General features: G+C 38.5%; 1 protein-coding gene across 11 annotated transcripts in view; it reads right to left on the bottom strand.

Moving 5' to 3' along the window:
- Positions 1–708: 708 nt before the first annotated feature.
- The window catches only part of LOC106880869 (uncharacterized), a 152,776-nt gene continuing 134,811 nt past the window's right edge, over positions 709–18,673 (bottom strand). For all 11 annotated transcript variants that reach the window (XM_089358968.1, XM_089358972.1, XM_089358974.1 and 8 more), the window contains 9 exons: positions 15,014–15,079; positions 14,570–14,643; positions 13,766–13,884; positions 12,873–13,481; positions 7,870–9,788; positions 5,923–6,044; positions 4,967–5,081; positions 3,480–3,593; positions 709–2,185 (listed from right to left, as the gene is read on the bottom strand). In XM_089358968.1, the coding sequence (XP_089215094.1) occupies positions 1,301–2,185; positions 3,480–3,593; positions 4,967–5,081; positions 5,923–6,044; positions 7,870–9,788; positions 12,873–13,481; positions 13,766–13,884; positions 14,570–14,643; positions 15,014–15,079 (4,023 nt within the window). In that variant the 3' untranslated portion in view covers positions 709–1,300. The remainder of the gene's footprint in view (positions 2,186–3,479; positions 3,594–4,966; positions 5,082–5,922; positions 6,045–7,869; positions 9,789–12,872; positions 13,482–13,765; positions 13,885–14,569; positions 14,644–15,013; positions 15,080–18,673) is intronic.

Here is an 18,673-nt window from a genome sequence, read left to right as displayed (position 1 = left end):
TCCAAATACATTAAACTAATAGGTTTTGGGACACCAAATTTTGTGTTTACTTATAATATTAAATCTAACAACAAAAATAGTAATGTAAAAAAATTAGATCTACAACAAATATCTACTGAGTTGACCAGTAAGTCTGATTCATATTGTTATAGATAAGAGAGAGAGAGAGAGAGAGAGAGAGAGAGAGAGAGAGAGAGAGAAAGAAAGAGAGAAGAGAAAACATCACTTAAAAATAAACAAACAAAAAAAAAAGCATACTATGATTTTAAGAAGGTCTTTGGAGGTAAAGAGCTATACTCTGCAGTGGATGTAGCTTGGTAACAACTTCAGTGATATAGTAAGCAGTACAGGTTACTGTACAGTTGTAATGTTTGGGCTGCATTATAGCAGTATACTGTACTGGATAGTCTATACAAATGTGTACAGATATATCATACAGTTAAATGTATAATGTTAGGTCAACATTATAAAGTGATGCTATATGGAACTGTCCATAAAGCTACGTGTAGACATTACTGTACTGGACAGCCTCACAATGCTCTGCTTGCTCTGCAATGCAAATATCTATTATACTGGACAGTCCAGGCTGTTATAATGTACAGTATGTACACAGTAGTAGTGTTATCAACTACTTATCGCAGTACCCCCCCCCATCATACATAAATTACAGACACAGCAGGACGAGATGTGAAAAAAAAAAAATTGAAATTTCTTTTTAAAATATATTTTATTGATATTTACTGCTGCAGGTAAATGAGATAACCTCATTTTTATTGTTTTTATTATGTTTATTTACATCAGAAAGACAGATCCAGGAACTTGGTGGCAGCGGCAGTCATTATTTTCGGTAATAAATAGTCAACTATGTATTTTTATTCCTTTTTTTTCTTTTTTTAAATAAAGAATTTATCCTGTATAACAATATTAGTAATAATTCCTAACATTAGGCACAAGGCCCAAAATAAAAATAATATATCATTGTTTTGACTATCCAAAAAAAAAAAAAAAAAGGGGGGGGGGTGTTGATGGACAGCAGTGTTTGTGCCTCACTTCTGGAGCATAATGTACAGTTAATATCCCAGAGGAAGAAAAATACAATGCAAAAAAAAAAACAAAAAAACTAAATGCCATTTATGAAGGAGTGAGAAGTGTGTAAATCACACACACACTAAATTTTGGAAGAAATTGCTATCCCATCTCACTCCACAACCCTCTCCCAATTCTCACCCCTCAAGCCAAATGGCTCCTTTATTTACCAAATATTTCCATGTCAATTTTTGTAATTCTTATTTGCAGTAGGTCATTGACCATTCATAGCATATTCTATATCCCTTTGTACACGAGATGCTTTCGGTTTCTCCTTCGGAGTGCCTTCTCCGGCCTCTTGCGCAAAGTATTTCATTTTATCCCTAAATGACATCCGTTCGGGGCCGGGAGATTTTATAGAAATAGCAGCTTTCTTTGCTTGGATTCTTGTGCGGGGGTCGCGATAGATTTCCTGTCCACCAATCACACCAGGGGTTTCAGCAACCCTATAGTGCACTTCAACTGAATTTGTTGTTGCTGGAGGAGGTGGTGGTGGTGTTGATTGGTGAGAGTCTTGAGTGAATACCTCATTGTTCACTTTTGGTGACAATTCAGATGGTTCATTGTTTCCAAGGAAAGAGGGGCTGAGATTTGGGGAAAACTCACCAGAAGAACGGAAAGAAGGGTTGGATGATCGTTCATCATCGCTATAGGCAGCACTGATCCGGGTTTCCAGCTGAGTATTGAAGGAAACTGACTTTTTAGGGGCCGTCACATCCTGGTTTGTTCGCAAAGCAGATGTGCTAACACTTTTACCCATATTGTTGTGATCAGGGGGCATTTGATCAGAAGGGAGAGGTTTTATCAAATTACGCTGCTGGTATTGGTTGAGGGTTTCAAATGAAGACCCTCTCTCAGGAGGCTGTGGTGCTGCTGTGAAGTTCTTCTCAGGGGCTGTTTGGTATGTCAGATTGGGACCATGTTCTGTATAAGTATTATTTGAATACATTTTAGAGCTGATATTCGACTTGGATATGTTTGAGTATCGGCCCATCTGTCTGTCAGCTTGTTCCTGAAGCTGTTTCTCTTCCAAGCGCTTTTGTTCAGCTTGTTGACGGAATTCTTCAGCTTCTCGTGTTGCAAGGATTTGTTCTTTTTCCTGGAATGGAAAAAAGGAAAATGGTTAGTATGTTAGAAGAAACATCCTACTCCACCTCTACAAAAATTGCTGCAATGATTAAGAGAATAAATGGAGATTTAGAGCCTACGTGGGGGTGAGTAGATCAACAGGGTATTAGTGGTAGTGATTGTTTGTAGCCAACCATCAGCATTGTGCTGCCTGTGTCAAAAATACAAATGGCTCAGTCAACTGAGCTGTATTTAGGTACCACAGAGTGGGAACAACACAATTTATAAGCAGCAAGAGCAAAACTGAAAAACATTTCAGTAGAAGTTTTGCTAATTTAAAGTCATGTTTTCAACTCCTAGAAGGAACGGTAACATGGTTCGACCAGGCTCACAGACCATTCATATATTACCCAAAAATTACATCCTAAGGTATGAAAACAACTAAATGCAGCATTTTTATTGGTTGCAGAGGATTGAAAAGTTTGTCAACAAATTAGCATGTTGAATAGAATTAAGCTGGTTTGAAACTTTCTAAATTCGCATAACACCACGACAAAGAAGAAAGACTTGCCTGGTTGCAAACTATTTTACCGTATCATTAACTTTTTTTGAGATCAACTGCCTAAGACTGCCCAAGATCTGTGTTACTAATTTCCTGTTTAAATTAAGACATTTCATCAAAATTTCTTGCTCATTTATGTTGTAAACCCCACATTGATAGTAAAAAAAAGTTATTTTGAGCAAGGTTGAAAATCATTCGAGTGAGGTAGTTACCAGTGCCGCTGGACTGGCTCCTGTGCAGGTGGCATGTAAAAAACACCTTTTTGAGCGTGGCTGTTGCCAGTACCATGTGACTGGCCCTCATGCCGGTGGCACGTAAAAGCACCCACTACACTCTTGGAGTGGTTGGCGTTAGGAAGGGCATCCAGCTGTAGAAACTCTGCCAAATCAGATTGGAGAGTGGTGTAGCCTTCTGGCTTGCCAGTCCTTAGTCAAATCGTCCAACCCATGCCAGCATGGAAAGCGGACGTTAAACGATGATGATGATGATCTTTATTATTTTCAAAATTAACTGGATCAAAAGCAGTGAATTTCAAAAAGAAATATGGTAACAAAAATGTTAAGAGGAGTTGGTGGATGGGTAGGGAAAACAGTTCACCAATATCTTTGGGGTAGGAATATCCTGATATTTGTCTGAAGGAGAACCAGTGATCTAATGAGGAGTGGTAGCTCCAGAAACCTAAATGAATGAGTGAGGTCACAGTAAAAGAAGAGACAACTATAGCGGAAACATTAAACCAAGTCTAAACGAAGCTAACACTAACCATTTCTTTTTTCCTACGAAGTTCTTGGATTTTTCTATCTTTCATCATTTCTTCTTCCATCAAATATAACTTTCTCTGTTCTTCAATATCTCTTCTCTGTTTTTCTCTCATTTCCTGAAGCAAAACAACAAAGGCAAAAGACCTCATTATATAACCGCAATACACGAAATTCCACCAAACTTGAGTCCCTTAACCCTCTCGCATTTAAACCGGCCATATCTGTCCCAGATATTCAACATGTTTGACGTTGAAACCAGTCAGATCCAGTCTCTCACACCTGCACTACAATGTCATTCAAAAATAATTATCATATCATCAAAATTTTAAAGCAATGAGATAATTCATGATTAATTCAAAACAATGTGAATAAAGAAGCATTATATTTGACTGGATAATCTGAATGCTAAAGGGTTAATGTAGTCCCACAGCTAAATGAAATGATATGAATACTTTTGCATCCCAAGTTTTATTTATCCTGTTTGTAACACTATACAATTAAACACAGCACACAACATTATTTTCATGCCCATTTTTGTTACTATTCTGGCACGAGTTGGACAGAATTTGTTAGAGTAGACTTTTTACAGGCCAAACCGTTTCTGTCATCAACCCTCACTTGTTTCTGAGCAAGATAATATTTCCTCGTTTTGCCAGATAGGCTTTCACAGAAGATTAGAAATGAAGGACTGTGTCATCACCATATTGCCTGTATAGCAGTGACACTCATTCATAACTACTGCACGATGTCAAAACAAAGATCCACGAACACACACACACACACAATGGGCTTCTTTCAGTTTTCACCAACCAAACCCACTCACAGACTCCACTAAAGGCAACAACATGCAAGGTGGAGCTTTACACAATTTGAAGGATAAGTCAACCATCTCAAAACAAGTGTTGTTGCTTCTGATGGGCTGCTACACAGTTGGCACACAGAGTCTACAAAACACCACTCTCAAGGCATCAGTCAACCCGTAGCTAGAGCAGAAAACACGTCAAATTATAGCCAAATGAAGGATCATCGTCGTCGTCATTTAACGTCCACTTTCCATGCTAGCATGGGTTGGACGATTTGACTGAAGACTGGTGAACCAGATGGCTGCACCAGGCTCCAATCTGATCTGGCAGAGTTTCTACAGCTGGATGCCCTTCCTAACGCCAACCACTCCGAGAGTGTAGTGGGTGCTTTTACGTGCCACCAGCACGAAGGCCAGTCAGGCGGTACTGGCAACATATGGTTTCAAATTTTGGCACAAGGCCAGAAATTTCAGAGGAAGAGCAAAGTTGATTAAATCAACCCCAGTGTTCAACTGGCACTGATTTTATCAACCCCGAAAGAATATAAGGCGAAGTCAACCCTAGCAGCATTTGAACCCAGAATGTTAAAACAGATGAAATCCCACTAAGCATTTTTGCATAGTGTGCTAATGATTTTGCCAGCTCACCACTTTAATAATAATAATAATAATAATAATTTAATGTACCCTTTGTTTCTGAAGGTGTTGTTCCTGTTCTGACTGTTTCCGTTGTTGCCGTTTCCGTTGACGAATTTGATCTTCAGCCTTTTCCTTCTCAAAGATTTCAAGCCTTTGACGAAGGCTAAGAAAAAGAAATTGGGTAAAAAAAAAAAAAAATTTTAGAAAGTCAATATTCTTCATGAATGAGAAATAACAAAAGACAGAAATTATCTTCAACAATAAATCACACAATAATAAGGATTCACAGATCCGTACAACCCAATATAAAAGTGTACTAAACAGATAGTCTAACAACTAGGTTCTATTTTCGCTTTTACTGATCCATTCCACTCTTAGGTGGATGCCTTTTAGCTACATAACTACCATCAACATTGCTTTAACATTTTTTCCCCATACTAGCAGAGGCTGGTTGCATTCTCAGGACACTGAAAATTAAACCAGGTTATCTGGTCAGTGAGATGCAGCATCTCTTATCTTCCTCGATGTTTTATATGTAAGCCCATATCAAGGTCAAGAAAAAAAAGTCTTCATAGCAACAGCTGTCTTTTCTCATAAGCCCTATGGCTTGTCTCACAAGAAATACAAAGGAAGCAGGAAATAAAGTGATTAAATTGCACACATTTCTATATTGCAAGAATAAAAAATACAAGGCAAATTTAGGAATTAAGTAGCAAGCTTGTACATCAATATTATGCAACATTGCCGCATTATTTTAACCCCTCTTTTCTCACACTTCTAGTGGTAACTCTCTCCCAACTCATCAAGATGGATTTTCTGAGAAGTATTGTAATAAACAAACGATGATTAAATTTTGAGGTGACAATCAAGAGTACAATGTCATATATTACAATAAGTGAATTCTCCTTCGAGTGCAAACACTGACAAATAGTTCTTGAGAAAACTCCAAGGGAAAAATAAAGCCCTAAAAAATGAAATCTGCAAAGCCAGAAAAACCAACAGACCACTTCATTCTGTCTTTTTCTTTTTCATATTCTTCAGTCGCTTGGTCTTCTTCCATCTGTCGAAGCCGGTTAAGAATCTTCTGGAGGTCATCCTGCATAGTGTTAATCAGCCATTCTCTACTCTGTGGAGACAGAGAGCAAAAAAAAGAAGCAATTAGATACAAAGAGAAACAATGGCCAGGTGGAGTGACAATAGATAGCTTAACAGATCAGGTGTTGCTACTTATAGGCCAGCTGTATACACTGTCACACAGTCAAATGGACTGATATACAAAGTGATACAAAGAAATATGGTTTGAGGAGGACCTCTGGTCATGAATGACCATAGGATTGCACCTAGAAAGTTCCCCTCCAAGGCACAAGTCTGGGCAAGGTTGTTTATGGAAGACCAGCAGTCGCCCATGCATACCATGCCTCCCCCTCTCCATGCCACTCATGTTATCCAAGGGAAAGGCAAAGGGGCCGATACAGCTTGGCACCAGAGACGTTGCAACTCTTTTCTACAGCTGAGTTAACAGGAATAAAGTGAAATAAAGTGTCTTGCTCAAGAACACAACACACAGCCTAGTCCTAGAATCGAACTCACTACCTCAGGATTGTGAGCCCAATGCTCTAACCACTCAACCATGCGCCTTCACAAGGTTTATTGAAAACATGGTTTGATACACCAATATATAATCATCATATCATCATCATCATCATCATCATCATCGTCATTTAATGTCCGCTTTCCATGCTGGCATGGGTTGGACGATTTGACTGAGGACTGGTGAAACCAGATGGCTACACCAGGCTCCAATCTGATTTGGCAGAGTTTCTACAGCTGGATGCCCTTCCTAACGCCAACCACTCCGAGAGTGTAGTGGGTGCTTTTACGTGCCACCGGCATGAAGGCCAGTCAGGCGGTACTGGCAACGGCCACGCTCAAAATGGTGTATTTTATGTGCCACCCACACAAGAGCCAGTCCAGCGGCACTATCATACCAGGCGATGTAATACATCAATACAGGACACCAAAAGCTAACAATAAGTGTAAGAAATGAAGAGACAGTGAGGAAGTGGACAACAAGCACACAACTCAAAACAATGGTTTTCAAACTGTTTCCTAAAAGACAAGTCAGTATCCATGATCATTAGAGACCCCCAACCCCTGACTGAGTGAAGCAATGTGGATGATGTTCAGTTTGAACTAGACCCCCAATCCCTGACTGAGTGAAGCAATGTGGATGATGTTCAGTTTGAACTTGAGTAAATAGAAGATTGTAGGATAGAGTTTTAAAGTCATAGTGAAGTGTTTGGAGTATGGACAATGAGGGGAAGAGAAGTGTGTGTGTGCAACAGGTGGGTTTGTAGCAGCTGCGGTACACAGCTTGTAACTTCAGAAGAGCAGAAGTTGTTTTAGCAACAGTAGATGTGATGATGAGAGGAAATAGCAAGCCTCAGTAGAAATCATCACAGATCTACAGATTGAATAAAAAACTGAATGGTATACAACCAGGACATCAACCAAGCCACCTAGTGAACAGGGCCCAGGTCACCACCACAGCATGGCCATGGGCCACAATCACAACAAGGATCAAGATCTATCAAAATCGTTATTACATTTGTTATCTTCATCTTTCCAATGTCCACTTTTCCATGGTTGCATAGGCCAGATGAAACTTGTTAAGTTAAATTTTCCACAGCTGGATGCACTTTCTGTCACCAACAGTCACCTGTTTCCAAGCAAGGGAATATTTTCCCTAGCCCTTTGAATAACAAACAACTCTGAGAGGATAACTTCCTCCCATCAGTTATTGAGGCCCTGAAAAAGGGTGGTGAATGCAACCCTTTTCACACTTACTAAGTCTGTAAGATAAAACAAAAGGACATTGCTCACAGACACCGACCAAAAATTAAAAAATAAATAAAATAAATTTAAAAACAAAAATCAAAAAGAAATCAAACCTGAACTCTGTATTGACTGTGACCAGCTTCTGAGCCATCATCATCATCATCATCCTCATCTCTATCACCAACTTCTTTGACACGGCGTTGGAATTCGTCTTCCAGCTGGAGCTTCCTCAGTCTGTCTTCATCCTGTGGTTGACGATACTTCATCTCGGTCAGCTTCTTTATCTCAAGCTCCCTAAGCTTGTTTATATCATGAGGGTCTATATTCTCGTCACCATCCCAAAAGGGGACACTTGAAGAAAGCTGAGGTTGTTCTTGTGTGGGAGGAAGAAGGGGTGGCCCACTCTTGTTCTTGACCATGTTATCAGGGCCTGTGTGGGATGGAAGGAAGCCTTGATGACCAAATTGCTTCTCGTTTGGATGGGGGTCCTGGTTGTAGTTGTTCTGCTGGATGGTGTACTGAGTGTGGGAGTTGGAGTTCATGTTGTTAGGGACCATGTGTTGGTATGTAGTGCCTTCTTTGAGATTATCATGGAAATCAACCCGACCGAATTCTTCAGAGTACCTGTTTGACCGATTCCACTGCACATTCTCTGGAGTGTAGTTGTTATACTTGATGTTATCAGGTGGCGGTGGAGGGAGAATATCCTGAAGATCTTCAGGTGCAGGGGGTGGAGGCAAATCAGGTGGAATCTCTGGGGGTGGTGGTAAGTAGGAACCTTCCTGATCAACATAAACCATTCTGTTTGCAGTTGCTGTTGACGTTGGCGGCATGTACAGATGTTCGTCAGGTCCAAGCCTTGCATTATAGAGGTTCTGATGCAACACGTAATTCTCTTGGACATTGACACGACCAATATCAGTGGTTGCTGGAATTGGTTCCACTGGTTTTAGAGCCACCTTCTTTGGAGGAACTGCTGGTTTCTTTACAATATGTTGGTCTCCTGCCTTTGGCAGCTGGTGGAAAGGAGGTGCTGGTTCTTGCATACGTTCTTTGGTTTTCTCAAAGAAATGCTGTTGGCGAGCTTGGTTGTTGACCGATGCTTTTGGAATGTCTTGTCTGATTTCTTGAGAAGGAGGTTCCGCTCGAATTTTTGCATAGTGTGATGGCTGGGGTTTCTGCTCAGGCGATTCTGTGTGATTACCAAACCGATTGAAATTCTGTTCAGCGCCATTAACACCCCCATAGTTTCGACTGTTGTCCAAGTCATATTTCATCTGCCATTCACGGACCTTATCCGTACTTATCTCGTCTGACCTCGGACGCAGCTGGTTTCCAGAATAATCTTGACGGTCAGGACGACTGCCAGGATATGCAACTGAAACTGGTCGATCATCCTTCACTGCGTTATTCATTGATGAATGAACAGAAGTAGGAGGTTGATTAGCAAGTGGTGGTGTACCTTTTGGCTGATATGGTGGAATAGGACTTGGTGTATAAGCAGCCCCTCGATCAGGTAAGTTTTGGACATGTCTGACCATTTCTGTGGGGCCAGCTCGAGAATATCGCAGCGGGTCCTGTTTGTTGATGTTTCCCTGTCTGGCATTTTCTGGAATTCTTTGATATGGGTCGATGTTCCGATTGTCCATAGGTTTCCCTGATGGATCATGCTGCTTGCTAATATCTGGGCTTCTAGAAAGGGGTCCAGGATAGCGAGAATCTGTTGGAGGAATTTGATTGTTAGGAGAAGCATTTCGTTGTTCAAAACCCGGTCTGTTACCACCATTCATGAAGGGCTGCCCTAGGTGGTGTTGTTGCTGCCGGTGTGGAGAACCCTGATTGGCTCTCATGGGCCCATTTGCAGCTGGGTTCCGGAGGTTACTCGGAGAGTCTTGTTGATTGGACATGTTTGGGTCACGTAGGTGTGGCATACTCCCTGGGGGTGGCTTCATCACTTCACCTTGAGGTAAAGTGCGGCTCTGGTAGTTGGGATTGTTTTTCTGGTTGCGGGGATCAGAAGCAGATCCTTCACCTGTAACAACAACAACAATCAATCAATCAATCAACAAAATCACAATTTTTGAAGAATATCAGGAGATGAAATATCAAGCAACAAGTAGAGGACCCCTGAAGTACTAAAGAACTGGTAGGGGAGTCGGATGATATCAGTTATAAACTGTCAACCTTTAAAACTTGAATGTGTTTTGTTTAATTTACTAAATTGAAGTTTGTTAATGATTACTTTTTTTACACTTCTAAATACACATTTGAAAGAAATAACATTAAAAATTAGTAATATAGGTACATCATGTCACTGTTCACTCACTGATGTACCAATAACAAAGTACCTAGCACCCCCCACCACCACCACTGCACCCTTCTATCGCCACCACTACCCATGTGTCAGTGTCCACCCCTATTTTGCCGTTAAGACTGTTTATGTTTAAAAACTGAAAAATAATCTTTATTAAAGGACCACTTATATCACAAAAATTTAACATAAAAACGACACCCTCCCCATATATATATTATATACAGGGTGTCCACAAAAACTGGGTACATGGAGTAACTAATATCGTAATATAAACAATTAAATATAAGATAATAATTTCTTAAAGTACGTGTTAGTCCCCATGTACCCAGACTGTAAATAAAATCATAACACAAACAATTGAATATAAGAAATAATATCTTAAAGTATGTATTAATCCTCATGTACCCAGACTTTCTGGACACCCTGTATATATATATATATATATATATATATATATATATATATGTGTGTATATATATATAACTTTCCCAATATCCAAGTTTGGTATCTGCTTAGTCACCAATAATTGTAAAAATGACATTCTTAAACTAGTGATTTCCAAATTCCCCACCACCAGTTCAACACTCCTACTCTCCACTTCAGATTCCCCTCACCATCTTGTAGCCATCGTAGTAGTAGTGATGGAAGATAGTAGCTTCCAATTTAGGTCTATGTAAATGGTGACATCAATGAGGAAGCTTCAGATAGCTTTTTCCAAATAAACCAAGATAGTAATTTCATTAGTCAGTTGACATTAATAATTTATAATCAATATTACTGTCTTTACCGTTTACAAGATATTGGGGGGTTCTGAAAAATCAAGACTGCTACAAAATTACTAAGACGTGTCTAGCAGTGCAGCTAAGACTATGCAAAGAGATCAAGCAAAGGGGATCAAAACATGGATCAAGAGGAACAGGGATGAAGCAAATGCGATCAAGACATGGAAGGATCAAGCAAATAAGATCAGGAAATTGGAATTAAAAACGCTACAATTTAATCATGCAGATAATATAAGAGAGTACATAGGAGAGCTCGAACTTCAAATTAAGGCTAAGACAAGGTGGATTTGTCCCACTCTACATTCTAAACAAGAGAGAAAGAATGGTGCTGCCTGTGCTATGTGCTGAACCGACTTACGAAAATTTGGAGCTGGTTGCCATAATATTGGCAGAGATGAACTGATATAGTTGGAATTTCTAGGAATATTGTGCAGACCCATTTTAGTTTGACTCGAAACAACTTTGCGGTTATTTCTGGCACCAAATGAAACATTAACAGGAGCAGAAGTAGAAGCAGAAAGACCTCGCCATTCGGCTGCAAGGACAAGGTCTTTGACATTTTTCCTGCACTGGAGTTCCTGCAGAGTGCACTCAGCATTGGACCAAGATCTATCATGCAAGTCGGAAAAAAGCCCCATTTTCCTTTCTTTTTTTTGTTTTTTTTTTTTGTTTTTCCATTTCAAAGATTCAAAATATAAAATTTAAAACAAACAAAAATAATTAAAGAAGAACAAAATTCAAATAACATTCCATAAATTGCAGCAAAGTGAAATAAAAACGGCAAGAAAAGTCAAACTGTTTGCTCAGGAAATTTGTGTCATAACCAAGCAAAACCATTTATGCAACAGACATGCATCATAAGCAAATCAAGATACATAATGATGTGAGTTTTTTAAAAAAAATATTACCCCCCCCCTCCCAATTTTACATAAATTTCTCTACATTAAGGTAGGTGAAATGGTTTGTTAAATTACAGGATTGATTTTTTTTACATCTAGAAAATCATTTGAGCGAGGTCGTTGCCAGTGCTGCTGGACTGGCTCTGTGCAGGTGGCACGTAAAAGCACCCAGTACACTCTTGGAGTGGTTGGCGTTAGGAAGGGCATCCAGCTGTAGAAACTCTGCCAGATCAGATTGGAGCCTGGTGCAGCCATCTGGTTCGCCAGTCCTCAGTCAAATCGTCCTACCCATCCTAGCATGGAAAGCGGACGTTAAACGATGATGATGTCAGCTCTTTCAACATCATTAACCTCTTAACTGTGAAGAAAAGGTAGAACTTATTTGCTTGTAATTCAAACAAACAATATCAATTTGTCAGCCAGACAGACTGAGACAAGCAAAATTATGTGCCTTGGTCACAAACACCACACAATGGTTTCAATAATAGTGATGTCGGAAAAAATCAAAAACAAAAGTTTGAATTCAGTATCAGGTGACCAGTAAACCCAACAGTTTACTCTCAGAAACAAATTAAATATGTCTAACTTAAAATAATCTCATAAATCCAGATTAAATGAAATGCAAAAATTCTTTTGTTGTTTTTGTTCGGCAAAAGATTTAATCTGAGATTTGTGTTGTAAAATAGTTACGTTATTGTAGAGTCACCTTTATTACAGTCACTTGTTTTATTGTGTCTACAAATGGGAACAGGCATAACTGTTGGGGTTGAAAAGTTCACTTTGTAATTAAGTAGTTCTGGATTTGATCCCTTGTATGACACTATGTCTTCTATCAAAGTGTCAGGTTGACCAAAGTTTAATGAGCGAAATTTGACATGTAACACACACAAGCACTATATATGTATAGACAGGCGCTGGTGTGGTTGTGTGGTTAAAAAAGCTTCCTTCCCAATCATGTCATGGCTTTAGTCTTACAGAACAGCCCTTTGCACAAGTATTTTCTACTATAGCTGACATATTTGAATATTTTAGTATTTTGGTTATAGTTTGAGTGGGGGGAGGGGGACCCTGCTTTCTGAAGAGAAGAGACAAAGTAAAATGAACAAGTTAGAGGTACTTACTGTTTGAGGAAGGAGAAGACTGTGGGGCAAGGGTATAATATTGTGGCCTCACATCATGTGCTTGAATTCTAGGGGGACCATCACGAAATTCCTTTTTATATCCTGGTGGAGGTGGTCCTTGGTGACGAATCATATCACGTGGAGGGCCTTGGTACTGTGGTGAACCTTGGTTCAGATTACGAGGAGAACCTGGCTGTGGTGGCCCTTGACGAGACATTTCTCGAGGAGAACCAGTTTGAGGAGAGCCTTGGCGTGGAGGGCCAGGTCGGACCATGTCATGAGGCATACCTTGGCGAGGCATTTCACGAGAGGAACCTTGGACTGGCATACCTGAGTGAGCCATTTCATGAGGAGATCCTTGATGCGGGGGCCCTTGATGAGGTGGCCCTTGATGAGGTGGTCCATGACGTGCCATTTCTGGAGGTGGGCCTTGTTGCAGAGGAGGCCCCTGTCGAGGCATATCACGGAAATCACGAGATGGACCTTGATGAAGGGGAGGCTGTCGAGCCATATCATTAGGCATCCCATTTACATTCAGATTCTCCTCACTTCTGTGGTGACCCTTATTCGGGTAAGCATTAGGTGGACCATTCCTCTTGGGACTGTTAGCTGTGAGAGAAATGAGAAATTTATTACATTATTCATATGTTAACATGGTTCTATGACAACTTGGCACTTTACATTAGAAACAGGTCACTTAAGCTTCAAAGATTGAAGTGCAGAGTCAAAGTATAAACTATGAACAACACACCACAAGAACAGCATACACAGCACACAGACCAAACACTCCATGCTTGAAACATCAATCAACAGTAAACCATACCAACACCACCACCACACAAAACCATGCCACTCCAAGTAAACTGGTTTGAAATGGAAACCCCTTTCCTCACCTCTTGGGATGACTGGTGACGGCTGACTGAGCAGAGTTGCTAGACCATGGTAAATTGCTCCTTGTTTTGATACTTTCAACCGAACCACATGGCCAGTTTTTGTCATCAAATTAGCAGCTCTACAAAACAGAGAGAAATATCATAGTAACATCATAGGCATTGTCTTAGTAAGGAGACATCATAAACAGTATCATAGCGATTAACTTTTGTCAAACCATCCAACCCATGCCAGCTAGGAAAACAGATGTAAAATGATGAAATACACAACTTTCTTTCTTATTTCTTTCTGGCCAACAAGGGGCTACACACAGAGGGGACAAACAAGAACAGACAAATGGATTAAGATAATTACATTGACCCCAGTGCGTAACTGGTACTTATTTAATCGACCCTGAAAGGATGAAAGGCAAAGTCAACCTCAGCGAAATTTAAACTCAGAACGTAGCGGCAGACGAAATACCGCTAAGCATTTCGCCCGGCGTGCTAATGTTTCTGCCGGCTCGCCGCCTTAAACTTTCTTTCTGCTGGCCTTTATTTCTAACACAATGTCCTAACCCTCTTAATTACTTGAAATAAAAGTTCTAAATCAAGGGAAATGCATGGACATAAGATGAAGAGCAGCTGAAGACAATCAAAAATATAAATCCATCAAATCTTAAAAGCCCCTTGTCAGCACAAGGCAAGATTAATAAGGTAGAAAAATGAAGACTTATTACTACTGCATCGAGTTATTTTTAATCAATAAAATTCCAGAGATAACACAAGAAACAACAAAAATATCAATCAACAGAGAAAAGATCTTACTTCTCTTGGCTTAAACCCACTAAACTTCGACCATCTACTTCCAGTAACTGGTCACCAGCCTGCAACCGACCATCCTGAAATGATAAACATAGTCAAGTTAATTTTCTCTAAATATTTAGTGATGCAGCATTTAAGACATTCTAGTTATGAAATTTAATACAGAGTGTTCCAGAATTATCTATTTCAATGAAATCGGGCAAATTTTAATGAAAAATGACAGAATTTTATGTTTATTAATTATGATACCACAACAAATAGTTTTAAAGAATTTTCATAAATGTTCACTTTGGACAATTCTCTAAGAATGCCACAATTTACTGGAACAAACATATCTTTGGAATGAAGTTTCATTCCAATTATTCTTAGATTAATTCTTAAGGTACCTGTTTAAATATCATATTCTCCTGGTATTCAGATATCTGGGGAATATATTGAATGACTTACCAAAGCAGCTGCTCCACCGGGCACAACTGACTTGATGTAGATTCCTCGTGACATCTGGCCATCACCCTGGAAATAGCAGAAGAAAGAAATTATATTCAGGATGAGGAACAAGAAATGTGTACCGGGACAGAGTTTGATTTCAATCTTCAACCAAACTTTTGCATTCCAGAAGATAATTAGCAAAATTAAATGGTCTCTTGTGATCGATAGCACAATTTTACAACAGCCCATCTTTCCTTCCAGAAGCAAGTGAGGGTTTGCTTTGGTGATTAGCAAGTATTTTTAAACAATCCAAATAAAACCTTGACTTAAATATTCAATGCCTGTTTTATTTTTTTTTAGCAAATTCTTTAAGACGTTTTAACAATGATCCCTTATGGTCAGTGGTTTGGAGAAGGTAAAAATAAAATAGAAACCTGAGACTATGCTTGATTATCCTCAATAGAACAGAAAATGGTATTTTACAATTCTAAAACCAACTTATACAGACCACATAAAATACTACACACAAAGGAAAAATGAAAATTAGCCAGTGTGTGTGTGTGTGTGTGTAAAATCAAAAGCAACAAAATTTCAACTTTGATAATTAAAATGCAAGTTATAGTCAGCAGTAATGACGGCTACAAAATCTGTTGCCAACTTTACTTACATAACTGATTTGTTATTTTAGGTGACATGAGAAAAGATGGAAGGATTGAAGGAACAATATGGTTCCCATTGTTGACAAAAATCAAAGGAAGAGAGAAAGTAAGAAAGAAGTCAAAGACTCACGTTGCATGCAACCCTATAACAAAGTCTCTTTGTTGATAAAGTTAAAATTACATACAAGAGTTTTAAAAAAATGTGTTCTAAAGCCAATATTAATCAGTAATTACCAAGACTATACAAATATTTATTATAAATACATTTAATTTTCAGCCACCCAAAATACAACAGGTCTTGTTGAGTCAAGAAGACAACCTCCAAGTAGATGCATGGCATGCTAAATATAGCAGCCAGGTCTCCTTTACTATACACCAGCTAATGTAGTTGTTTATATATATATATATATATATATATATATATATATATATGGGACAGGTACATTAGCCAATGTCTCTCTCCCAATTTAAGAGGTATGTAGGAAGGGAGATCTGGCTGCTATATTTAGCAGGTCATGCATTTATTTAGAGGTTTATAATTATTATAACTACAACAATGCCTTTGATCTAAGTGCACATCATCAGAACTGCTCTGGAGCTCAGCAGCAACAGATCAGGTGTCCATTAATGACAGATCATAAAGAGGTTATTATTTTGTGGGTGGAACCCATGCTAGCATGGAAAGCGGACGTTAAACGATGATGATGATGATGATGATGGTCGTGGCGAAAATTTCATAATATTGCACACTTAATAATAATAATCCATTCTGCTATAGACACAAGTGGGGTCACCAAGAACTTGCAAAGTAAGACCCTTCAACTGAGTGGGGTATTGAAAGACGTAAAAGTATGATAGAGGGACAGAAACCTGTAGAGGAAATCGAGGATCTCAAAGTTTGGCTGAAGTCAACAAAAGTGTTTGGAAAACCAATTTGAGTAAAACTTTCAAGTAAGTTGTCTCCCATATTTAAAAAAAAAAATGCTCTATTCTTTGTTTTGAGTCACTTTTCAAGGTATTGGTTTAGTGTCTTTCGATTCTTTAATTTCCAGAACACTTAATAGATTAGAAGGGAGGTCTTGACCAAGCTGGTGTACCAGTGGGTTGGCTGTTGGAGGTTTACACTAGTCAATTTAGATTATAGAGGTTTTCTGGATCAGGCAAGAGTATCACGCACAACCGTAACCACTAAAAAAGCCAGAATGTGATTGTTTATTACGAGGAACTTATCTTTCAGTTGAAAGTACAGTAAATTGTTTCAGGTTGAGGATTCGATTACTGCAAGTGAAGCAGCAAAGTAGCAGCTCATGCATAGGTGCAATGTGGTGCAATGCTACAATAAAGCAATCACTAATTTGAAAGGAGCAGGACATCAAATGTCTATATAAATTCCTTTAGAGTTATAAGATAGAGAATGAGTCTGAAAGACAGAGAGAGGAAAATAAAAGAGTAGGTGTGTGAATGAAAGAGAAGAGAGAGAGAATAGATAGACAGAAGAGAGATAGTAGAAAGGAGAAAGACAGGAAAATGCAGAAGGGGTGAATCAAAGAAGCAAGCAAATACAAGATTGCCAAAAAAGAAACTCAAAGGTAGAGAGACAGACAGACAGACCAAGTTTATGGAGCCGTGTTAGATTAGTCACAGGTAAAACCTTTATCGAAGACCTGATACCTTGATTACAGACCAGCAATAAACAAATGCATAGAATTCGAGTTTAAAACTAGTAATTAGATCAGAGCAGGCAGTGGCATAAACAGTGTCATTTACACTAGTTCTTTAGTTGGTTTAACTGAAGACAGAACCAATTTCAAACTTTTTAAACATGTACAGTTATCTAAGCTAAAACAGCATTTACACTAGTTCTCTGGTTGATACTAACTGAAAACAGGCAACAGAGTGTATATGTGTGTGTGTATATATATATATATATATATATAACATTATTGTTCTTTCTTACGAAAAATATAGAACTGCGTGGGTCGAATGTAAGACAAAAGATAAGAATTTAGATATGAACTCAAATTAGGCAATCATCATCATCATCATCATCATCATTTAACGTCCGCTTTCCATGCTAGCATGGATTGGACGATTTGACTGAGGACTGGTGAAACCGGATGGCAACACCAGGCTCCAATCTAATTTGGCAGAGTTTCTACAGCTGGATGCCCTTCCTAACGCCAACCACTCAGAGAGTGTAGTGGGTGCTTTTACGTGTCACCCGCACGAAAACGATACATTTATAAATTCGACTTAAAATGCATATACATATAATACATAGACATTTTTTTTTTATATTTATAAAATATAAATATATATATATATAAAAGTATATGTAAACACAACCCATTTTTATGTGTGTGTATATATATATATATATTTATATTTTATGAATATTAAAAAAAATATTCATGTGTCGATATGTATTAATATATGTATGCACATTTTAAGTTGAATTTATAATTGTATGAGTATGATTGCCTAATTTGAGTTTATATCTCAATTCTTATCTTTTGTCTTGGGTTCAACCCAAGCACTTCTTCAGCAGTTCTATATTTTACATAAGAAAGAACAATAATATTACATACATATATATATAGTTTACAGTAGTTCTGACAGGTGATATCTGAAGACAGGCAGTAACATATACAGTATAGTTTATACTACGTCTACAGTTGGTACTAACAGAAGACAGGCAGTTGTATATAGAGTAGAGTTACACTATTCTAGAAACTAGTTCTACAAACAGTACTAATTGAAGAAAATTGACTCAAAGTCAGTGATTGAGACAAGAAACTTTACTAGTAAATAACCAATAGATACAATATCATAACAACATGCTACTTATACAATATATGCACATGTATATGTGCACATACATGTGTGTATATATGAATGTGTGTGAATATTTGTATATATATATATTTATGAACAGTTTGCAATCATCATACATATACAAATATATACACATGCATATTAATGTGTGTGTGTAAATACATAAAATTACACAGTGTGTATG

Source organism: Octopus bimaculoides, chromosome 10, assembly GCF_046866305.1.
Source record: "Octopus bimaculoides isolate indiv1 chromosome 10, ASM4686630v1, whole genome shotgun sequence".
NCBI lineage: Eukaryota > Metazoa > Mollusca > Cephalopoda > Octopoda > Octopodidae > Octopus > Octopus bimaculoides.
This window is presented reverse-complemented; position numbering and strand designations above follow the sequence as displayed.